This window comes from Trichomycterus rosablanca, chromosome 15 (genome assembly GCF_030014385.1).
Source record: "Trichomycterus rosablanca isolate fTriRos1 chromosome 15, fTriRos1.hap1, whole genome shotgun sequence".
NCBI classification, from domain to species: Eukaryota; Metazoa; Chordata; class Actinopteri; order Siluriformes; family Trichomycteridae; genus Trichomycterus; species Trichomycterus rosablanca.
The window spans coordinates 32,505,243-32,530,010 of record NC_086002.1 but is presented as its reverse complement, the minus strand read 5'-3'; the positions used below and the strand labels follow the sequence as shown (position 1 = coordinate 32,530,010).

Below are 24,768 nucleotides of genomic sequence, written 5' to 3'. Positions count from 1 at the left end.
ACTCTGCTTGAAGGCCAACTGATGAAGATCAATGATGTCAATGTGTCTCGATTCACAAGCATCGGTGTGACTGCATTGCTTGATGTGCTGTGGAGAAGAGTTGCTGTAATGTTATTAGAACAGGAAAGTGTGTCCTCGGGACCCGGGTTCGATCTGTGTCACAGTCGCCTACATTTCAGCCAGAGTTTTCAGGCGGCGCTGGGGCGATGGTGACCGACCACAATGAAGTGGCTCCTGGTTTCATCAGCATTTATACTCGTGTTCACTGTCCGATCTTACAGACCAATTAATCGTATTCTGTTTCAGGAAGATCTAAATGTGACGGCTGTGTTTATATTGAGGAGCTGGACTCACCTGAGATCATGAGCAGAACTATCAGAGAGGCAGACCGGAGCATTCTGAGGAACATCATCATCACTGCATCCTGCAGGATTCCACAATGTTGGTTAGTTTTTATACCATAAATCTTCTCTTAAGTGTTAAACAGTTTATACACCGACCAGCCATAACATTAAAACCACTCAGCTCCACTTCGTAGTTCTACAATCACTGACTGTAGTCCATCTGTGGTGGATGATTCTCAGCACTGCAGTGACACTGACATGATGGTGGTGTGTTAGTGTGTGTTGTGCTGGTATGAGTGGATCAGACACAGCAATGCTCACTATCACTGCTGGACTAAGAATAGTCCACCAACCAATAATATACAGCCAACAGCGCCCCATGGGCAGCTTCCTGTGACCACTGATGAAGGTCTAGAAGATGACCGACTCAAACAGCAGCAATAGATGAGCTTTCGTCTTTGACTTTACATCTACAAGGTGGACCAACTAGGTAGGAGTGGACAGTGAGTGGACACGGTGTTGATACCAGCACAACACACACTAACACACCACCACCATGTCAGTGTCACTTCCGTGCTGAGAATCATCCACCACCTAAATAATACCTGCTCTGTGGTGGTCCTGACCATTGAAGAACAGGGTGAAAGGGGGTAATAAAGCATGCAGAGAAACAGATGGACTACAGTCAGTCATTGTAGAACTACAAAGTGCTTCTATATGGTAGGTGGGTTGTTGTAACAATGCATGACTATAAAATAACCCAACATGGTCAATATTTACTCTACGCTTGGTTACCAAGTGTGAATAGAAACGTACGATCTCTAAACGTCTCTTTTGCATAAATCAACTAAATTAAATTAAAACTCGGGACTTAAACATCAACACGAACGTGAATCACGTTAACAGTCATTATCACAACATTATAAATATATACGTGAAGAAATACACACGTAACAGCTACTTATAGACATTGCAAAGCATGCTGGAGGATCCACATTCAGGCTTTATCCTTTACATAAATGTTAGTAAACATACCAAAATACATAAGCACACATATATACATGTACATTTTCCTTTTTAGATGTAATAACCATCTTCCTACCTTCAGAAAGAGCTCAGTCTGGTTACACTTGACCGTAAAATGTGTTACTGATCCTCTACTCTATCACACACTGTACAAGTTTCTTCCTCTTTTCTTTTAGCTCAATCTTTCCTTCCGTTTGCATGAATAAAAAAACCCACCACAGATTCTAACCCTTCCTCATTAATCTACCATATTAAACCTGTTTACACCACATACAGAGTACGTCAGGTCAGGGCCGGGAAACTTCGTCTTAATAAGGTGGAAAATGTGCCGCCTGTTTTTGCATCGCAAGTGTTTAGTGCTCGTTTTAGATCTAGAACTTAAAAAACACCCTCAAAAATAACTCAGAACTTCTGGAGAACATAGAAAGATGCAAATGTTCTGTTCAGTCATGTATCACTTCCTCAGCCTGAAAAGCTGCTACTGTAGAATGAAATCCTGCCAAAATACATTTCATTCATCATTTTATTATCACTGTTTTTATGTCCCAGACTCAACATGAAAAACTCAACATCTGATATAAATATGCAGATAAACTCAGACGACCAGGTTTTCTTTTGTAGGAAAGGTAGACGGGTGGTGGTGGAAGGTTGGGGGTGACTTTCATGACTTTTAATAATTATATAATGAATCAATTAGCATAAAATCCACAATTAAAGGAGATTTGAGTGATTGTAATAAGTCTTGATTAACTCTCCTGATGACTGTGTATCATTCACATGTTTATAGCATGACGGGATCAGAAAGACGTGTTTAAATGTGTATTCTGTATCCAGAATCCTCTCAGGGACTCGACAGGTGACTGTTTAGTGTCATTTACCTCGACTAAGAAATAAATTCAGGGTTTTTTGGACGTTTTTGTGTAAATTTGTGTTTGTTTGTTAGTGCAGCTTCACTGTTCTTACTGCGGAGCTGAGGAGAATGATTGACAAGCGGTTTGACCAATCATCGATGTCAATTTAGCCGCGCTCGACCAATCATGCGTGAGAGAAGGCGGGACCTACAGAGTGAACGCTGACTGGAGAAATAAAACGTCAACATGAAACAAAACCGAACAACTAGCAAACAAACTTATTACAATTAAAATTTAACAGAATATTGAGTTTGTTTTAGAGAAATATCAGCTTATAGTTTAGTTTCTAACAGAAATAAAGCTTATTAAGGCATCCCGGCGTTCTGACAGATACAGAAGTTTAAGTTATGGTTGCCAGATAATCAACAGACCCCTCATTTCTAGTTTAAAAATGTCATTCCCTCCTCCTTTCCACACCAAAACAAAAACACATTACAGCGCCCCAATAGCCTCCAATATAACTCCGTCATTCTTACATAAGTCTGTTACACTAGTTTAAATGTGTTTTAAGTGTCTAATGACTCTCCTACTGTACGATGTACTGTTATAATATAAATTATTATTGGACATTACAATATTGGTCTAAAACATTTTGGTATTCAAGGAATGTAATTGGAGTTGGGCCAAACCGCCACGTGGCATAAAACCGGTTAGAACTGGCTGAGCAGAAGCCTGGAACAAAAGGCATACCTTATATGGAGTAGTACTACACCTGGCCACTAGGGGGTGGTGGTAAACTATAAATAACAGTTGCGCGCTCTACTCGTGGTCTGTTGCATTGTTCACTTAGACGGAGAAGGCTTCAGAACGCAGCTGCTTGTGACCTGGAAGACGAACCAACCTTTTCTGAATAAAACTTTTAAAGAACGTCGCCTTGCCTTCTGATAAATTCGGATCGATTTTAACAAAAGATCCACAACAACAGTACACAAATGATTACTGTGTAGAATCGACTCTTTGAATCGACTCACTCAATAACTATAAATCAGAGTCTAGATAAACCGATTCTGAATCAGAGTTGATTCTCTGGAATCTAATAGCCCATAATAGAATCAGTGCAGGTTGGAGACTTTGGATGGTTTTTGGCCAGACAATTTTACGACTAACTTAATGAGTTAAAATGTGCTCGTGTAAATAATTATTTTATTCATATGGTTCAAGCTTACAATATAAAAGAATATACAAACACATACTGTAAATATAAAATGTAAATATGTTATAAAATACAATCATTATAGTCAAAATTATATAAAATGCCACAAGTATAAAAGCAAAAATACTTGGTATCATTCGAGTCTTTCTAACACAGATGCACAGATATATCGTTTACCCAACATGCACAGAAATAACCAGGACGCTACTCTCAGTTAGATGAAGAGTGTAAGCAATTATCACACTGTGTTTTGGTCATGTTGATCCTTTTACATCATTTTAGATTCTATACGGGGCAGATGAACATAATCGTCTTATAAGAAGTAAGTTGTAACTCAAGTGCACGTTGTGCTTCAAGCTCGTCCCCGCCGTCGGTCCTGATCACTCGGCGCTCGTTCTATTTCACACTGCTGTAGATAACTGACAGATCTTCCTCTGTGGAAGTGGGAGACCTGTGAAGAAAAGAGCAACAAGCACAATGTGGTTTATATGAAACAAAAGTTATTAGATTCAATTCTGCAGAGCTGAGCAGTCAGGATTCCTAGTAGTATTTCTTATTAGTATTTAGTGGTTATTAATTTTAGGTGATCAGTGACGATTGATCTTTAATGCTTGAGTTTACTTCGAGTCTTAATACTTGGGTAAAATAAGCTGTATTTAAGTAACATTGTTTGGGCCGTTGGTTGACGTGCCTGTAGTGGGCCTTGAACCAGCAACCTTCTGATGACTAATCTAGTAGCTTAACTGTTGATCCGTCTGCCAGTTCCCTCTCACCTGTGAGTAAATCTGACGTTGTCGTACTGATTCTCCTCCTGCTGACTCTCTTCTGCCCGTCCGTCACGTCGAGGCTTGATAGCAGCGTACTGAGCTTCTTCAGTCCCCGCCGAGCCGGAAGCTTTCGCCGGGTCGTTCCGTGATCGATGCACGATTGTGACGTACTGAACTTCGTCCTGACTGGATTCCTCTGGATCAGCACGATCGTTCTCAGCACCGGTCGCGGTCACGGTGCTGTACAGGTTCTCCTACGTCCAGGAAAGATGCAACATGTTGGGAAACTTTAGTTAAAACACGAGCAAAAATAATGAATGTTAAAGATAGATCAGCATTATGATGACCTGCCTGATTTAAATCAGCATCGTTGGCTTGGTCGGCTCTCTTCTTTCTTCTGAGATGTAATAATAATAATAACAATAATAATAATAATAACAATAATAATAATAATAATAATAATAATAACAATAATAATAATAACAATAATAATAACAATAATAATAATAACAATAATAATAACTATAATAATAATAATAATATAATAATAACAACAATAATAACAATAATAATAATAACAATAATAATAATAATAATAACAATAATAATAATAATATTAATAATAATAATAATAACAATAATAATAATAATAATAACAATAATAATAATAATAACAATAATAATAACAATAATAATAATAACAATAATAACAATAATAACAATAATAATAATAACAATAATAATAACAATAATAATAATAATAACAATAATAATAATAATAGATAATAATAATAATAATAATAACTATAATAATAATAATAACAATAATAATAATAATAACAATAATAATAATAACAATAATAATAATAATAATAATAATAATAATAACAATAATAACAATAATAACAATAATAATAATAATAATAACAATAATAATAATAATAACAATAATAAAATAATAACAATAACAATAATAATAACAATAACAATAATAATAATATTAATAATAATAACAATAATAACAATAATAATAATAATAACAATAATAACAATAATAATAACAATAACAATAATAATAGATAATAATAATAATAACAATAATAATAATAATTATAATAATAATAACAATAATAATAATAATAACAATAATAATAACAATAATAATAATAATAATAATAATAACAATAATAACAATAATAATAATAATAATAACAATAACAATAATAATAGATAATAATAATAATAACAATAATAATAATAATAACAATAATAATAACAATAATAATAATAATAATAATAATAATAATAACAATAATAATAATAACAATAATAATGTTAGTCTTTGTGTTTTAAACTGTAATGAATGAAAGAGGATTTTAGAAGCATTTGCTCACCTGATGAGTACAATTATAATGATGATGGCTAACAAACATCCGGCTATAACTCCACCTGCTGCATATAGAGCTGCACCCGGAGTCCCTGTGTACACACAAGTATTAAACCCCTGGATGCAGTAAACGACCAAAAGTATGTGGACACCTGGGCGTCTCCCGGATGGTCTCCAATCTTATGGGAAGTCTTCCAGTGGAAGTTCTAATGAGACTTGCTTTGTGTCCACATAATTATGACTATACAGTGTTTAAATGCTACAATCTTTTGCGATACAGTAACGTCCATACCGATCGAGGTAACGAACCGCGCCGCCGCCGTCTGCTCCCCGAGTTTATTCTGAGCCCGGCAGTAGTAGGATTCACCCGGCCGAGCGCCGTAACTCTGTCCAGATCCTACAGCTGAGCTTCCACCTTCTTTATACCAGACGTAGCTCTCCACAGGGGGGTCAGCATCAGCACTGCAGGTCAGATTCACTAAACCGCTCTGATCAGGTTCAGCAGAGGAACTGACCCACACCGAGACTCTTTTAGGAGGATCTGAAACCATCCAATAGTAAAAGTATTAAATATAAAGAGGTTCATTGTGAGCTGGGGGAATTTCCTGCACATGCTCAGTCGACCACTTACACAAAACCTTTACAGCTACAGGACCAGAGGATTTAAACTGGTTCTTATAGCTGGTCCTGCACTTGTACTCTCCACCATCCTCAGAGCTGATGTTCCTAACAGTGAGGGTTTCTCCACTTCCTTTATAGGTTTGTTCTTTATACCAGGTGTAGTTCTCCACAGGGGGGTTAGAAACAGCGCTGCAGGTCAGAGTCACCAAACTGCCCTCCGTTATTTCACCTGAAGGACTGACGGACACTGAGACGCTCCTCGGAGGATCTAGAGGTAAAACAAACTGTAGTTCAGAAATATATTTTGTCTCATTTGATCTTTAAATAATGAGACTTTAAAGGAGATAAAAACTTAAATGTATAGAAGTGAATGAAGGTTATAATGGAGCATCATCAGTAACTTACAGTGAACATCAATATTTACAGCAGTGGAGTTCTGATCTCCGTGTTCATTCCAGGCCTGACATTTATGTTCTCCTCCATCATCAGATCTGATCTTGTGGATTGTAAAAGTTTCTCCTGATGCTTTGTATGTTGTTCCTTTATACCACTGATACGAGGCGGCTGGTTTAGCATCACTGCTGCAGGTCAGAGTTACTAAACTGTTCTCCATTATTTCACCTGAAGGACTGACGGACACTGAGACTCTTTTTGGAGAATCTGAAAGAAATAATGAAAGAAGAGCTTCGTTTAAATAAATTAGTCAGATCTTCAGATTTGATTAAATAAATTATAGAAACATAATATTACATATTAATAATAGATTAATGATGGAGTCTTACAATCTCAGTCTGGCTTTGTTACTTTTTCCCTGCTGATATATTTCAACAGCTTTTAACGTCTTTTTGAATTAGCTCAGATTGGGGCCTAGTGTTCCTGTAGAACCTTTAAGGTGAGTGTTTGAATTGAAATGCACACCAGGCTGCGTTTGTGTTTTAAAGCTTGATTGTCTTGGTAATTATATTAAGTATCCAAGGGGGGCAGTTAGTTTTTCTCCAGCTCTCACAGCTCAGTAAAATCCTTCAGTAAGAAGCTTCAGTGTTGGTGCTTTTATGAGGATGAATGAATGAATCTGTACTTACATCCTACATTAAGAGTCACAGCAGAGGAGCGACGATCTCCTACAGAACACTGATAAGGGCCTGCATCCTCCATCCTGACTGACTGCAGACGAAGATGGGTGTAGTAGTAGGGATAGTAGTTTGTGTAGGTGTAGGTAGTTTGTAGTTGTTGTTGATTTCTGTACCAGGTGAATGTTGGATTATCAGTCAGTCTGCAGGTTGTTTTACATCTGAGAGTTACATCAGTTCCTTCTTTTACTTTCTCTGGAACCTCCACCTGAAGACCTGAGAACAAGAGGAGAACATGCTGAGAATGATTTTACACTCTTAATTATCATAATTATTTTACACCCCCCCCCCCCCCCCCCCAAGTAAATGAAATGGTTCTTACTGTGATTTCCATCCAGACTGATATTTGAACTTTCTTATTGTGTTTTCTCATGACTGTGAGGTGAAGCTGCTTGTTGAGATCTTTCGTTTATACTTTATTACTGCAAAGGTTTTAATTGGGTGATCAAGCCTGGCTGTGTGTGTCCCTCCCGGGGAACACACAGATCCATGATGTATTTTACTCAAGTATCCAAACGTTTCTATTTAATTTAATTAGCTATCTACATGGTCGGTGCTATCTACATGGGTGGGCACCCACACAGGCATGATTGACTTTGCCTGTAAGGTGGGAGGTGGAATTCATTGGTGCTGTACAGCTGCGGCCTTTGTGTTGCAGCTCTCTATAAAGCTTCATTGCAGGCAGGTTTAAAGATACGACTGATGAGTGTGTGTGTTGGAGGGGGGGTGAGTGTGATAGTCTCAGCTTTCCTTATAAACTGATATACAACAATGGGGTCGATTAAAAAGGGGGCAGTTAGTTTTTCTCCAGCTCTCACAGCTCAGCAAAATCCTTCAGTAAGAAGCTTCAGTGTTGGTGCTTTTATGAGGATGAATGAATGAATCTGTACTTACATTCTACATTAAGAGTCACAGCAGAGGAGCGATGATCTCCTACAGCACACTGATAATGACCTCCATCCTCCATCCTGACTGACTGCAGACGAAGCTGAGTGTAGGAGTAGGTACTGGGTAAGGTGAAGGTTCTGAGATATTGTTCATTTCTGTACCAGGTGAATGTTGGATTAACAGTCAGTTTGCAGGTGGTTTTACATCTGAGAGTTACTTCACTTCCTTCAATCACTTTCTCTGGACCCTCCACCTGAAGATCTGAGAACAAGAGGAGAACATGCAGTGAATGATTTTACACTCTTAATTATTTTACCCTAATAGCCGTCTAACTGCAGCACTGTGAAAAAGTATTTGCCCCTTATCTGAACGGTACATGTTTGTGGTCCCACTGTGTTTAAACTTGCCTGTTATTGTTTGAACAGATGAATGTGGTACCTTCAGGCATTTGTAAATTGCTTCCAGGAATTACCAGACATGTGGAGGCCCACAGTTCTTTTACTGATATCTTGGCGGATTTCTTTTGATTTCCCATGATGTCTAGAAAGGCGGCTTTAATTGGCCTGAGTTTAACTGTGTTAGCTTAGTAAGCTAAAACTGTGGTGACATAAAGTCTGTCTGAATAGAGTGTCTTATTAGAATCCTCTCCACTGAGGCAGCTGATCAGGTAGGCAGTACACAGCAAGGCAGCTCACTCGGTTTTCAAACAGACCCTTTGTTTGCTGGGATTTTCCAAGCTGCTCAATGCGTTTGTGCTGCTTTCTTGCTCTCTAGCTACTCCACATTGTTGTAAAGTAACATTATTTAAGTGATGTTTATATTTAACACTTTATAACGAGGCCTGTAGTAGCTGGTGAACGTGCCCCGGGTTCCCAGCGAAACAGGCGTTACAGAGCTCAGAAAACAAGGCCTTAAGTGGTAGGTGGCTCATTAGGGCTGATCACCCGCAGCTGTGGGGCTGGCTATTTAAGCCAGCTCCGTGCAGCAGTGGGTGTCGCACCTTTTGTTTGTTTTCGCTCTCCTGGTGGCAGCTCGTCCACACTCTGTTCGTAGCCTTAGGTGGTTCCCCTGGTGGCACAAGGCCATTAGGGTGTGTAGACCGCAAGGTCGAGGTAGTCAGTTTTCCTTTCTCCTCTTAGACATAGTGTGGTGCGACGCCTTGCAGTCCTCGTACTGCTGTTTGTTTATTTTCCTTAGCATTTAGCATTAGCGGTTGCATACACGCTGTGAAACGGCGTTGGTTCAAGTGCTCCGCTATATTGCTTATATTGAATCTATTCATTGGATTCCGCAACCGCTGGGTAGCGACTCCGTAAGGTACACGGTTGGTCTGCCAGCATCCCCGGTTCGAATCCGCATGTGTGAGCTTGTCTAATCTGAACTTGTTTCTTTTCTCTTTTTCAGATCGGTGTGCTTCAGCTACGGCGACCGTAAGCTGATCTGTCACCGATTGAATCCTACGCTAGCCTACCGCAGTGCAGGGGCTAGAAGTCAGCGGAGGTTTTGTTTCTCCCGCAACAGCGCACCATAGCGCTTTCAGCGCTTACGCGCGTTTCGTTAACCCGCGCCAGAATGGCGCGGTGGTAACGCTCCCGGCTCTCGCCTAGAAGACCGGGGTTCGCGTCAGCTCTCTTCAGTTTTTCCTTTTTGTAATTTTTTAGTTCGCTTCTCCCGTCGGAGGTTCCGATCGGTTTTTCTGTTGCCCTTTTATTTTCGGGGGACGCTAAGAGGTGTCGCGGCTTTCTCCTTCAATGTGCACTAGCGTTCGAACTACAACCCTCTCGCTATCCTACCGAGCGTTCTAAAGTCGCCTACATCGTGTCCTTGTTGTCCGGTAGAGCATTAGAGTGGGCTACTGCCCTCTGGGAGCAAAATGCCCCCGAATGCTCATCCGAAAGTGCTTTCAAGGAGGCCCTTAAGGAGACCTTTTTTCACCCTTCGGGGGGCCGCGAGGTGGGTCCACGCCTTCTCGAGCTCACCCAAGGTAGTCGATCAGTAGCGGATTATGTTATTGAGTTTCGAACGCTAGCAGCAGAGTGTGGTTGGGACGAGGGAGCCCTTACCGCCATCTTCCATCGTGGTCTCTCTGGTAAGATCAAGGACGAGCTCGCCACTAGGGACCCACCCACTACACTAAAGGCCTTTTATACGCTGGCGACATCCGTCGACACACGCCTTCGCCAGCGTGCGCGAGAACGGAGTACCTGTCCTCCGTTTATTCGTGCACAGGTTCCTCCTAGAGCCTCTCCACCCGAACCGGATCCAGAACCCATGCAGCTTGGGTCGACGGGACCTGATGCCCTTCCGGCATCAGGCTCATCTCCCCAACATCGACGACCTTTAAACAGGTAGGCCGCTCTCGTGCCAGGGAGACGAGAGAGGGCCCTATTAACATCCCTACTCAGGGCCTGTTCCTATCGGCCCGGTTGTCTTGGGGTTCGGGAGACACAAACCTTAGGGTTTGTGTGGATTCGGGGGCGGTAGAGAGCTTTATGGACATCAATCTGGTACGCAGGCTGGGGATAGAGGTCCAACCGCTAACCAGGCCGGTCTCGGTCCATGCAGTAGATGGCCGAGCCGTAGCGGGCAGCCCGGTTACCCACCGGACGCAACACTTGACATTGCGTCTGAATGACCACGAGGAACGGATCACCTTTCTAGTGACTCACGTTCCTCACCTCCAGGTGGTCTTGGGGCACTTGTGGCTGCAAAGACACAACCCCCAGATCGACTGGGCCTCCGGGTCAATCTTCATCTGGGGAACACGGTGCCGAGGTTCGTGCTTGCTTCAGGCTGGCGCGAATCCCGACCCGCCAGTACCCAAGATGGAGACCCCGGATCTGGCCACAGTTCCTCCTGTGTACCATGATTTACGGGAGGTTTTTAGCAAGTCCCGGGCGCAGGACTTGCCCCCCCACAGACCGTTCGACTGCGCCATTAATTTGTTGCCCGGCACTACTCCCCCTAGAGGGCGCCTTTTCTCGCTCTCCGGCCCAGAGAAGGTAGCCATGGAGGAGTATGTGCGCGAGGCCCTTAAACAGGGGTTCATCCGTCCTTCGTCCTCCCCAGCTGGGGCAGGGTTCTTTTTTGTCAACAAGAAGGACGGCACCTTGCGCCCTTGTGTCGACTACCGCGGTCTGAATGCCATAACGATCAAGGATCGGTACCCGCTGCCGCTGATGGCCACGGCTTTCGAAGCCCTTCAGCGAGCATCTGTTTTTACGAAGCTCGATTTACGCAGCGCGTACAATTTGATTCGGATCCGGCAGGGGGATGAATGGAAGACTGCGTTCATTACGCCCACTGGCCACTATGAGTATCGGGTGATGCCATTTGGGTTAATGAATGCCCCCGCAGTCTTCCAGAGGTTTATCAATGAGGTCTTGCGGGAGACTCTTGATAAATTCGTCTATGTCTATCTAGACGATATTCTTATCTTTAGTCGGTCCATCGACGAGCACGTAGGGCATGTCCGACGGGTTCTCCAGCTTTTGCTTGATCACCAGTTGTTCGTCAAGCTGGAGAAGTCTGTCTTTCACTCCCCCACGGTTTCTTTCCTGGGGTTTGTAGTTGCTGAGGGCACCCTTCGCATGGACCCGGCTAAAGTCGTTGCTGTGGAGAAGTGGCCAACTCCAAGTTCTGTATGCCAGGTGCAAAGGTTTTTGGGCTTTGCAAATTTTTTCCGGCGTTTCATCCAGAACTTTAGCTCCGTCGCCGCTCCATTAACGCTCCTTACGGGCAAAGTCCCTTTCAAGTGGTCGGTGCAGGCCCAACAGGCTTTTGACAAGCTAAAAGCACCAGTTTTGCAGTTGCCCGATCCTGAGGAACCCTTCGTGGTCGAAGTGGACGCCTCAGAGATCGGGGTAGGGGCAATTCGGTCGGAGACAGGGAACTTTTAGCCATTAAGTTGGCTTTAGAGGAGTGGCGACATTGGCTCGAGGGGGCCAAACATCCTTTTCTTGTCTGGACAAATCACAAGAATTTGTCGTTCATCCAGCAAGTAAAGAGGATGAACTCACGTCAGGCCCGGTGGTCCTTATTTTTTGGTAGGTTACACTTCACACTGTCTTATAGACCGGGATCCAGAAACACTAAACCGGATGCCCTGTCTAGACAGTGGGAACCGACTAGGCCGGAGACCGGACCTGATCCCGTGATCCCCTCGACCCAGATAGCTGCCCCAGTCAGCTGTATGTACCTTCTACTGTACGGCGTCATGTTTTTGAGTGGGCTCATGCTTCCCCGTTTGCGGCGCACCCAGGCGTGACTAAGTCCCTGGTTTTGTTGCGCCGAAGATTTTGGTGGCCGGGGATGGAGAATGAGGGACGCGACTTTGTCCGTGCCTGCTCTGTGTGTGCTCTGAACAAGAGCCCCAGAGAACGCCCGAGGGGTCTTCTTCATCCGTTGCCAATACCTGCTAGACCGTGGTCCCACATCTCCCTGGACTTCGTGACAGGCTTGCCAAAGTCCAGAGGGTTCACGGCGGTATTGGTAATTGTCGACCGGTTTACCAAGTCTTGCCTCTTTATTCCGCTGCCCAAGCTACCATCCGCCATGGGCACTGCGCAGATCATTCTGAATCATGTGGTGAGAGCACATGGGGTCCCGTCGGACATTGTGTCTGATCGGGGCCCACAGTTTGTGAGCCAGTGCTGGCGGGCCTTTTGCCAACTTATCGGCGCTAAGGCCAGCTTATCCTCCGGTTACCACCCGGAGTCGAATGGGCAGTCGGAGAGGCTTATCCAGGATCTGAGCAAGATGCTCAGGTGCCTGACGGCAGGGAATCCGACCACGTGGTCGGATAAGTTGATGTGGGCAGAGTTTGCTCACAACACCCTGCATCATTCGGCGATTGGCATGTCACCGTTTGAAGCTCAGTTCGGGTACCCTCCGCCGCTCTTTCCTGAGCAGGAGCAGCAGGTAGCGGTCCCGTCTGTACAGCTTCAGGTCCGTCGCTGCCGCGCCGCCTGGCGCAAAGCTAGGCAGGCACTTGTGGCCACCCAGCGCTCTGTGAAGCGCAAAGCTGACCGCAGGCGGCAGCCGGCTCTTACCTTCCGGCCAGGCCAACGGGTACTTGTTTCAACGAGGGATCTCCCCGTTCGAGGTGTCCCACATAAGCTGGCACCAAAGTACATTGGCCCGTTCAAGGTGGTAAGGCGGATTAACCCGGTGACATATAGGTTGGAGCTTCCTCCCCGCATGAAAGTGCATCCAACCTTCCATGTCTCCCATCTCCGACCATTTATGTGCGGGGGAGTTTTACCCCCTCCCCAACCTCCCGCCCCTCGTATCATCCAGGGTGCCCCTGCCTTCACTGTCCGTCAGTTGCTTGATAGCAGGAAGGTTCAGGGTAGCACCCAATACCTGGTGGATTGGGAGGGTTACGGCCCTGAGGAACGTTCATGGGTACCGGCTCGCCAGATCCTGGACCCTGAACTGATCCGCGAGTTCCGACGGAACCGAGCTGCGGGTCTTGGGACCTCAGGAGCTGTCCCTAGAGGAGGGGGTCCTATAACGAGGCCTGTAGTAGCTGGTGAACGTGCCCCGGGTTCCCAGCGAAACAGGCGTTACAGAGCTCAGAAAACAAGGCCTTAAGTGGTAGGTGGCTCATTAGGGCTGATCACCCGCAGCTGTGGGGCTGGCTATTTAAGCCAGCTCCGTGCAGCAGTGGGTGTCGCACCTTTTGTTTGTTTTCGCTCTCCTGGTGGCAGCTCGTCCACACTCTGTTCGTAGCCTTAGGTGGTTCCCCTGGTGGCACAAGGCCATTAGGGTGTGTAGACCGCAAGGTCGAGGTAGTCAGTTTTCCTTTCTCCTCTTAGACATAGTGTGGTGCGACGCCTTGCAGTCCTCGTACTGCTGTTTGTTTATTTTCCTTAGCATTTAGCATTAGCGGTTGCATACACGCTGTGAAACGGCGTTGGTTCAAGTGCTCCGCTATATTGCTTATATTGAATCTATTCATTGGATTCCGCAACCGCTGGGTAGCGACTCCGTAAGGTACTCGGTTGGTCTGCCAGCATCCCCGGTTCGAATCCGCATGTGTGAGCTTGTCTAATCTGAACTTGTTTCTTTTCTCTTTTTCAGATCGGTGTGCTTCAGCTACGGCGACCGTAAGCTGATCTGTCACCGATTGAATCCTACGCTAGCCTACCGCAGTGCAGGGGCTAGAAGTCAGCGGAGGTTTTGTTTCTCCCGCAACAGCGCACCATAGCGCTTACGTGCGTTTCGTTAACCCGCGCCAGAATGGCGCGGTGGTAACGCTCCCGGCTCTCGCCTAGAAGACCGGGGTTCGCGTCAGCTCTCTTCAGTTTTTCCTTTTTGTCATTTTTTAGTTCGCTTCTCCCGTCGGAGGTTCCGATCGGTTTTTCTGTTGCCCTTTTATTTTCCCTGTTTGTTTTTCTGTTTATTATTATTAAATAAAATATATAATTTGTATTTATCTCTGCGTGTGAGTCCTCCCTTCTTCCCACGTGACACACTTACGTCTATTTTAGGTGTATCTGTTGTTTTTCACTACTCCCATATTAAGGTGCAGTTCGGCACAGTTTTTATGCCAGATGCCTTTTCTGATGCAACCCTCATATCTCTATCTGGGCTTGGAACCTGCACTGAGAGAGCACAGATAGCGCTTTTCCACCAAAAAAAACCCTGGTTCTTGAACCGGTTCTGTTCAGGTTTCTTAGAACTTCTCCAGAGAACCGACGCGCGTTTCCACCAGTTTTTGGGAACCAAGCCGGCGTCATTAAAAGTGGGCGTTGCTTAACGAATGTAAAGAGCAGTAATATCATGGCGGAGCGTGTAGATTATGTGCGAGCATTTGTGCTGCTGTTACAGATGTTTGTTTTTATGTAAAAGCATGGATCAGCTGTTGGTGATAAGAAGACGTGATGTGTTTGTCTCAGTTGTTGTTTTCTTTAGTTCACTGACGTGAGAAGCGTTTTGTGCTTCGCTCTCACCGCGACTCTCGACACAAATAACCGATTTGCTCAGCGCTCGACATGAGCGATATAAGTTTCACTAAATTTCCACGACACGAACAAACATCTGTGTGAAATAACCATCAGATCCAGTCTAAAATACAACATGTATCTGTGTTTAGCTGGATTTACTTCACGTGTGGTGGTTCTGCAGCTCGGGGTTGTGAATCTTCTCGGGAGAGTCGAAAAATCTTCACGTAAAAAATAAAACGTAACGTGGCTGAATGTACTAGAAGTACGACATAGAAACACTACATTTCTCACCGTTATTACTGGTTATAAGCGCTCTGTACTGCCCAAATTCATCAGTCATTGTTTTAGTACAACAAGCCACGTTGCTTTTTATTTTTCACGTTAAGCGTTGTTCGTTCTGTCCGGGTCACTTTTACCACGTCATATCACAGTTCATCCTTTTTAAAGCTTTTTGAAAATATCAGTGGCAAACTGGCTCAAAATGTAATCAGGTGAAGTTTAAAAGATAAAAAATGCAGCGACAAGCTCCATACGAGAAAACAGCACAGTGGTTTAGCAAAGCACCCAAACCTCGACACTGTGACACGCCCACCGATTACGTCACGGTTTGGGCTGAAAAACCAAGTATTCTGTGGTGCCAGATTGGCCTGCTAGTTTGCTGTCTGAAACCTTTTTTTCGGTGGAAACATGCGGAACCGGTTCAAAATCAAGTTCGCGAACCGGAACCGTTCCGCGTCGGTGGAAAGGGTAAGACAGGTGCACCTTACATCTAATTAAAACCAGTTATTAATTGTGTTTGGTAAGTTGCTTGTGTGTGTAACTAAAGGGGCAATTAATTTTATGTATGCATGTAACACGACTGTTTCCTCACAAAGAAAAATTGTGCAAATGGGCAAAAAAATCAGAGAAAATGAAATCTGAAGAATTATAATCACCAGTGAATGAAGTACAGTGAGGTATTTATCTGATGTATCTCACCTGTAATGTGAAGCTCAACTCCATCTTTACCTTGATACTTTCCATCAGGTTGATCAGTTATAAATCTGAAGTAATATTTCCTTTGGTCTTTTTCTGTAACCATAGACAGTTTGAGAGTGCAGTCATTCTTTTTGTCTCCGATGTACTGAACTCTACCTCTGTACTCCGGGTCTGAAGCCAGATCAGGAGGCTCTACACCAGTGGCCACCTGCTGTTTAGTCCAGAAAACTGTTTGAACTGTGTGATCAGGTGGGTATTTGTAAGTGCAGCTCAGGATCACTGTAGATCCTTTTAGAGCACAGATAGATTTTGGAGTGTAAGTCACACCCCATCCATACTGAGCATCACAGCCTCCTGCAACACAACACAGAATCAGATCAGTTATGCTTAGATTGTTCTGTGAACCTACATTCATTGATGCCGTTTATTTTATACAGTGTTGTCGTGTGTGGCATCAGATTTTAACCAGGAAATGAGTTTGGTGTTTGGGTGGTGCAGGGGGCAAATACTTTCTCACAGTACTCCCCACCCCCGACTGTATGCACACACAGTGATCGAGTGTGTGAATGCTAACTCTGCATCTATGAGTCTGTGCTTGTGCATTTTCTTTATTTCGTAGAAGCTCAAAGATGAAGTTCTGCAGAGATGAAGAGAGAAAGAGCTCCAACATAAAAAGCAGAAGTAACACAGTTACACTGCACCAGTACAGACCATCATTATTCATCTAACAGAGAAAACCCCACCCAGTTATCTGATCCAGGCCAGTTCCAGTTCCATTAAGCTTCTTCACACCAGACTTATCCAACCTTAAGTGACTTATACATGGAGGGTACATGTCAACCCCACCGGACTTCTTTTGAACGAACTGGAACGTTGAGCATCAACCATCAGTGCCCAATCTCATAATGCTCGTTTGACTGAATAGGCAAATTTCCACAAACACTTCAAAATGTTGTGAAGCCACTAAGTTGCAGCTTCATTTCAACACCTGTGGTTTCTCGATAAGCTTAAGGTCAAGCGTCCACTTATTTTTGACTATATAGTCTACATATGGAAACTGTCTGGCCAAAGAGAACTGCAGACTAGCACCCGCCCCACCTGACAGGTGCAAAGAAGCAGCCGGCGACAGCACATCAGCGGTGGAACATCACAGAGAATCAGGCTATGCCCAAAGTGTTCCTTCACTAGAACCAGGAGTCTCAGTTGCAGCGGCAGGGAGAAACCCTTTCTAATCGATTTGTGTCTGTTTAGAGCCCGGCTAGGTAGGTAGCACCTCCAGGACTTAAACCAGAGAGCTCGAACTCTCTGTGGTAGTGGGTCAGCGCCTACATAAGCAATAACTCTGCAGAAACTCTGCTTGAAGGCCAACTGATAAAGATCAATGATGTCAATGTGTCTCGACTCACAAGCATCGGTGTGACTGCATTGCTTGATGTGCTGTGGAGAAGAGTTGCTGTAATGTTATTAGAACAGGAAAGTGTGTCCTCGGGACCCGGGTTCGATCTGTGTCACAGTCAGTGGTGTATAGTAACGAAGTAATAATACTTCGTTACTTTACTTAAGTAGTTTTTTGAAGTACTTGAACTTTACTGGAGTATAAAAATTTTCAGCAACTTTCACTTTTACTCCACTACATTTTCTAAGGAAATGGTGTACTTTTACTCCGTTACATTCGCTGTATGTAAATTCGTTACTCGTTACTACAAATGAAAGGTAAATGATGTGAGATGTGTGACGGACTGCTGGTTTGGTGAATCTGCGCTTGTGAGTTAGACGGTGGTTAAACACATTAATGCGCATGTGCAAACGTTCTCTTAACGCTATCGGAGTTTTCTAAAAGTGCGTCGTTCACCCAAACACACACAAATATGGAGATTTCAGAAGCTCCAACACACTGATGTAAGTTAACAATGATTGTTCAGATATCTACCTACCATTTTTACCCATTACATTCGAACCACAAATAAAATGTTTCACTAAATTTGTTTGGAATTCATTGACTGCAAAACTCATGAAGACACGTCCATTATTTTTAAAAACTCACCTACGGACAAATATTTCCTCAGATAACTTCTGTATTAGACCAGCAGAGGAGAGATTCATGGTGCTGAGGAACATGCAGCACGTCTTTAACCCTTTAATCATCTCAACAAGAACTCATTTTTCAGCTGTTGGCTTCAAGTTAGAAATGGTGTTTTCTTAAAGTAATAATACCAATATTTTTTTAGTTGAACACACGCCATTCAGTGAGTAGATACAGCCCAAAAAGATTAATTAAATACAGCTTATTTTACTCAAATATTTTGATTTAAATTAATGGTTGAACAGATCATTAAAGGGATAAAAGTGCCGCACGTTTTGTTAAACTCTCCTGAGTTTTGCTTTAAATGAATTATGCCAAAATTATTTTTTTGTTATTAAAATATACTACCCAAATAAAAAATGGGACAGTATAGAAAATGCAAATAAAATAGATGCAGTGTTTCTTACATTTACATCGACTCACATTCTAAAAACGTTGGAACAGGAACATTTAGGCCTAGTAATAAGTTAAAAAAACAACTAAATAATGTCATGATTTCAAACAGGTGATGTGAACAGTTGATTATGATCATGAATTGGCACAAATCCTGTTCAGATGAAAGGAAGAAAACAGGTTAATTGTTAAGGTGGTTTACAGGCTTAAAAGAACAATCTTTATATTTAAAATGACCGCTTCCATTTATACTAACAGCATTTACTTTTACTTCTACTTTTAATACTTAAGTAAGTTTAATATCAAATTACTTTTGATACTTAAGTACATTAAACATCAGATACTTTTAGACTTTTACTCAAGTAATATTCTAAAAGGTGACTTTTACTTCCATCAAAGTAAATTTCTGGTAAGATACTTGTACTTTTACTCAAGTACGGCCTTCAGGTACTTTATACACCACTGGTCACAGTCGCCTACATTTCAGCCAGAGTTTTCAGGCGGCGCTGGGGCGATGGTGACCGACCACAATGAAGTGGCTCCTGGTTTCATCAGCCTTTATACTCGTGTTCACTGTCTGATCTTACAGACCAATGAACCGTATTCTGTTTCAGGAAGATCTAAATGTGACGGCTGTGTTTATATTGAGGAGCTGGACTCACCTGAGATCATGAGCAGAACTATCAGAGAGGCAGACCGGAGCATTCTGAGGAACATCATCATCACTGCATCCTGCAGGATTCCACAATGTTGGTTAGTTTTTATACCATAAATCTTCTCTTAAGTGTTAAACAGTTTATACACCGACCAGCCATAACATTAAAACCACTCAGCTCCACTTCGTAGTTCTACAATCACTGACTGTAGTCCATCTGTGGTGGATGATTCTCAGCACTGCAGTGACACTGACATGATGGTGGTGTGTTAGTGTGTGTTGTGCTGGTATGAGTGGATCAGACACAGCAATGCTCACTATCACTGCTGGACTAAGAATAGTCCACCAACCAATAATATACAGCCAACAGCGCCCCATGGGCAGCTTCCTGTGACCACTGATGAAGGTCTAGAAGATGACCGACTCAAACAGCAGCAATAGATGAGCGATCGTCTCTGACTTTACATCTACAAGGTGGACCAACTAGGTAGGAGTGGACAGTGAGTGGACATGGTGTTGATACCAGCACAACACACACTAACACACCACCACCATGTCAGTGTCACTGCCGTGCTGAGAATCATCCACCACCTAAATAATACCTGCTCTGTGGGGGGTCCTGACAGCATGAAAGGAGGCTAACAAAGCATGCAGAGAAACAGATGGACTACAGTCAGTGATTGTAGAACTACAAAGTGCTTCTATATGGTAGGTGGGTTGTTGTAACAATGCATGACTATAAAATAACCCAACATGGTCATTATTTACCCGACGCTTGGTTACCAAGTGTGAATAGAAACGTACGATCTCTAAACGTCTCTTTTGCATAAATCAACCAAATTAAATAAAAACTCGGGATTTAAACATCAACAAACATCGACCGTCTGATCCGAAATCCAAACTCACAACATTATAAATACATACATGAACTTATAGACATTGCAAAGCATGTTGGAGGATCCACATTCAGGCTTTATCCATTAAATAAATGTTAGTAGACATACCAAAATACATAAGCACACATATATACAAAAGTAATAACCATCTTCCTACCTTCAGAAAGAGCTCAGTCTGGTTACACTTGGCTGCCAAATGTGTTACTGATCCTCTACTCTATCACACAATGTACAAGTTTCTTCCTCTTTTCTTCTAGCTCAATCTGTCCTTCCGTCTGCATGAATAAAAAAACCCACCACAGATTTTAACCCTTCCTCATTACTCTACCAAAATAAACCTGGTTACACCACATAGAGTACGTCAGGTCAGGGCCGGGAAACTTCGTCTTAATAAGGTAGAAAATGTTCCGCCTGTTTTTGCATCGCAAGTGTTTAGTGCTCGTTTTAGATCTAGAACTTAAAAAAGACCCTCAAAAATAACTCAGAACTTCTGGAGAACATAGAAAGATGCAAATGTTCTGTTCAGTCATGTATCACTTCCTCAGCCTGAAAAGCTGCTACTGTTGAATGAAATCCTGCCAAAATACATTTCATTCATCATTTTATTATCACTGATTTTATGTCCCAGACTCAACATGAAAAACTCAACATCTGATATAAATATGCAGATAAACTCGGACGACCAGGTTTTCTTTTGTAGGAAAGGTAGACGGGTGGTGGTGGAAGGTTGGGGGTGACTTTCATGACTTTTAATAATTATATAATGAATCAATTGGCATAAAATCCACAATTAAAGGAGATTTGAGTGATTGTAATAAGTCTTGGTTGACTCTCCTGATGACTGTGTATCATTCACATGTTTATAGCATGACAGGATCAGAAAGACGTGTTTAAATGTGTATTCTGTATCCAGAATCCTCTCAGGGACTCGACAGGTGACTGTTTAGTGTCATTTACCTCGACTAAGAAATAAATTCAGGGTTTTTTGGACGTTTTGGTGTAAATTTGTGTTTGTTTGTTAGTGCAGCTTCACTGTTCTTACTGCAGCGCTGAGGAGAATGATTGACAAGCGGTTTGACCAATCATCGATGTCAATTTAGCCGCGCTCGACCAATCATGCGTGAGAGGAGGCGGGACCTACAGAGTAAACGCTGACTGGAAAAATAAAACGTGAAACAAAACCGAACAACAAAATGTAACAGAATATTGAGTTTGTTTTAGAGAAATATCAGCTTATAGTTTAGTTTCTAACAGAAATAAAGCTTATTAAGGCATCCCGGCGTTCTGACAGATACAGAAGTTTAAGTTATGGTTGCCAGATAATTAACAGACCCTCATTTCTAGTTTAAAAATGTCATTCTCTCCTCTTTTCCACACCAAAACAAAAACACATTACAGCGCCCCAATAGACCGTTTCAATGAGGGTAAACAATAACAACGCTACTGCGCATGTCTGTTCCTTTCGCCTTTCCGGTAGCGCCATTTTTCAACATCCATCCATCTGTCAACATGACGAGCTCGTACTTTGCGAGTCTCCCGAACGCGAAACAAACGCGATATTAGCAGAAATGAATGATAGATCATCAAGTATCTTTACCAGCCACTTTTGAGGAGAATTTAGGAAAGCAGTGTTTTTCCTCTGACCTAAAACCTTTGCCTGAGGTAACAAACCCAGCCGTGTATCACAACCTTGTTGAAATGGAGTGTGTTTACACCAGAGAGGCAGTGAAAGCACACCGCAGTTTGGACGCATACAATTAATTATTAAAATCATTATTGTGTCATCTCCCCTTTTGTGTCTGTTGAGCTAAGAGCCATTATAATATGATAAAAATATGACAAACCACAGTGAATTACTTCTCATCTGAATTAAAACATATTAGCTCATGCTAAAACTATTTTGTATAGCCTAACTGGAAATACATGAAATATTTTACAGTAAGCACAACGTACTCATAAATAGTTTATTTACTTTTTGTATTACAAAAGTAGAACCATGTTTCTTTACATGTCATTTAATAATGAAGCTAAGCTAATTAAGCTGTTAATATAATTCCATATAGTGACATTTCCCCAAAATATAGTCCTATACAGTTATGGCTTTTACACAGTATTATAAGGGGAATGTGAACTTTTTAAGGCTTATGTTAGTTTATGTTTATTCTGTACTATTAATACAAATATTAAGCGCCTGCATATTTTAATACACTTAAGCTAAACGTCAGGGACAAGACACCATGAGAACAGCGTTCAACTGAGTACATTTGTTCACAATATTTTATTATGAAATAATATATATTACATTTATTATAAGAGTTGATGGTGGGAATCCAGCCGTCTCTATTTACAGCAGCAATCCAAGCGTTTCACTGTGCGTTCTTTTGGAAATCTGTTCACCTTTATTTCTGAAAGCAAGTTTGTACCTGGCCTGAGGGAACATCCACCAACCGAACAACATGGTCCTAACTTTAATTTAGACATACTGTCAATAAATCACACCTGAACTAGCGCAAAAGAATTGAAGCAGTTGTGCTCAATCGTTATTGTTCTGAGCGCTGTTTACCACCAACCGGAAGCGTCTTAGGAACATTTACGTCACTTCCTGGACTCATGAATATTCATTTGAAACGGTCTATAGCATCCAATATAACTCCGTCATTCTTACATAAGTCTGTTACACTAGTTTAAATGTGTTTTAAGTGTCTAATGACTCTCCAACTGTACGATGTACACAAATAATTACTGTGTAGAATCGACTCTTTGAATCGACTCACTCAATAACTATAAATCAGAGTTTAGATAAACCGATTCTGAATCAGAGTTGATTCTCTGGAATCTAATAGCCCCTAATTGAATCAGTGCAGGTTGGAGATTTCTTGGAGACGCACTTTGATTGGTTCATTTTTAAATGATGCGAATTGGCGAGTTGTGATTGGCTCGTTTGATTTTAGCCGTTATAACGGTTATTTTAGGCGTGAGCGCTGCTCGTACCTCAGAAGAAGAAATACGGTTCTGAGATAAAACACTTTAGTTAAAAAACATATTTAATCATTAATATAGCTGAAATATATTGTTAATAGTGTTATTAATGTAAATATACAGTTTACCATGTTTATAATTTATAATGTTTTGCTGAAATTAATTACAGATAAAATTACCTCACAGACTTGCTTGGTAACTTTAGCTAAACAGTAGCGCTCATGTCAGTAAGTAAGAAATAATCCAATTTATTTAAAATAATGCTTCTTTATAGCAGTTTGTGTTATAATTTAATTTGTAGTCATTTATTCGTGCCCACTTATGCTGCAAAAATATAATTAAATTATATTCTTGAATGTTTTTTGGCCAGACAATTTTACGACTAATATAATAAGTTAAAATGTGCTCGTTTAAATAATCTTTTTATTCATATGGTTCAAGCTTACAATATAAAAGAATATACACACACATACTGTAAATATAAAATGTAAATATGTTATAAAATACAATCATTATAGTCAAAATTATATAAAATGCCACAAGTATAAAAGCAAAATTACCAGGTTAATAAATTAAAAGCATTTTGATATATAAGAGGTAGAAGGTATAAAAATACTTGGTATCATTCGAGTCTTTCTAACACAGATGCACAGATATATCATTTACCCAGCATGCAGTTAGATGAAGAGTGTACGTAATTATCTCTCCTGTCTGAAATACACGGTTGGTGCCCCCGTCAGCGCTCTCTCGGATAGAAATAGGAGTGTTGCAGCAGAGACGGAATCCATTGTTTAAAAATGCTAGACTGCTCTGCAATGGGTTCGATCTCCTTGGTGTGAAATTCAACGTTGCTGCCGGTCGGCTGGGTGCCATCCAGCAGGCATAATTGGCAGTGCATGTAGCAGGCACGGTTCTGGTAGGGCAGGATGACCGGACTATGTGGGTGGGGTCTTCAAACGCTGCGTAAGACCAATGCATAAATAAAATAGGGGAAATATGGGATCAGCTCTGAGAAACTGGACGGGTGGTGGTGGGAGGGGGGCGTACACGGAACATAACCACCACTGGCAGTTAGTGGCAGATAGACTCTGGCTCTCCTTGGCTGGGATGTGGTGGTGCAAGTGTGAGTAGAAGCACACTGTGATTTGGTCATGTTGATCCTTTTACATCATTTTAGATTCTATACGGGGCAGATGAACATAATCGTCTTATAAGAAGTAAGTTGTGGTTCAAGCTCGTCCCGATGCGGATTTAAATCAGCATCGTTGGCTTGGTCGGCTCTCTTCTTTCTTCTGAGATGTAAATAATAATAATAATAATAACAATAATAATAATAATAATAATAATGTTAGTCTTTGTGGTTTAAACTGTAATGAATGAAAGACGAGTTTAGAAGCATTTGCTCACCTGATGAATACAATTATAATGATGATGGCTAACAAACATCCGGCTATAACTCCACCTGCTGCATATAGAGCTGCACCCGGAGTCCCTGTGTACACACAAGTATTAAACCCCTGGATGCAGTAAATGGCCAAAATTATGTGGACACCTGAGCGTCTCCCGGATGGTCTCCAATCTTATGGGAAGTCTTCCAATGGAAGTTG

At 42.0% G+C, this 24,768-nt stretch overlaps 2 protein-coding genes and 1 long non-coding RNA gene across 4 annotated transcripts in view; 1 reads left to right on the top strand and 2 right to left on the bottom strand.

The window, feature by feature from the left end:
• Positions 1-2: 2 nt before the first annotated feature.
• Positions 3-2,530, top strand: LOC134329485 (uncharacterized). The gene is made up of 3 exons (XR_010014880.1): positions 3-445; positions 2,158-2,226; positions 2,314-2,530. It is a non-coding gene; the product is annotated as an uncharacterized LOC134329485 (long non-coding RNA).
• Positions 2,531-3,407: 877 nt separating this feature from the next.
• On the bottom strand, positions 3,408-22,741 carry LOC134329454 (B-cell receptor CD22-like). 2 transcript variants are annotated; one of them, XM_063010732.1, is made up of 13 exons: positions 22,485-22,741; positions 20,340-20,457; positions 19,294-19,363; positions 16,156-16,509; positions 8,234-8,488; positions 7,292-7,555; positions 6,615-6,869; positions 6,220-6,477; positions 5,881-6,129; positions 5,596-5,680; positions 4,553-4,598; positions 4,208-4,455; positions 3,408-3,885 (listed from the first exon to the last, which is right to left on the bottom strand). In XM_063010732.1, the coding sequence occupies exons 3-13, from the start codon at positions 19,352-19,354 to the stop codon at positions 3,831-3,833; spliced, it is 2,130 nt and encodes a 709-aa protein (XP_062866802.1). In that variant the 5' UTR covers positions 19,355-19,363; positions 20,340-20,457; positions 22,485-22,741; the 3' UTR covers positions 3,408-3,830. The 2 variants fall into 2 exon arrangements, with proteins under 2 accessions (XP_062866802.1, XP_062866803.1); XM_063010733.1 differs by lacking the exon at positions 20,340-20,457.
• The window catches only part of LOC134328490 (uncharacterized), a 41,159-nt gene continuing 37,687 nt past the window's right edge, over positions 21,297-24,768 (bottom strand). Inside the window, exon 37 of the mRNA XM_063009581.1 lies at positions 21,297-21,337. Within this exon, the coding sequence (XP_062865651.1) occupies positions 21,297-21,337 (41 nt within the window). The remainder of the gene's footprint in view (positions 21,338-24,768) is intronic.

Excerpts from the sequence above, each read along its gene's own strand:
- LOC134329454 (XM_063010732.1), bottom strand. The coding sequence starts at position 19,354 with ATGATGATGTTCCTCAGAATGCTCCGGTCTGCCTCTCTGATAGTTCTG. Across the intron at positions 16,510-19,293 it reads AGTTCTGCTCATGATCTCAG|GAGGCTGTGATGCTCAGTAT; the intron begins GTGAGTCCAGCT and ends GTTGTGTTGCAG. Across the intron at positions 6,130-6,219 it reads TGTAGCTGTAAAGGTTTTGT|ATCCTCCTAAAAGAGTCTCG; the intron begins GTAAGTGGTCGA and ends GGATGGTTTCAG.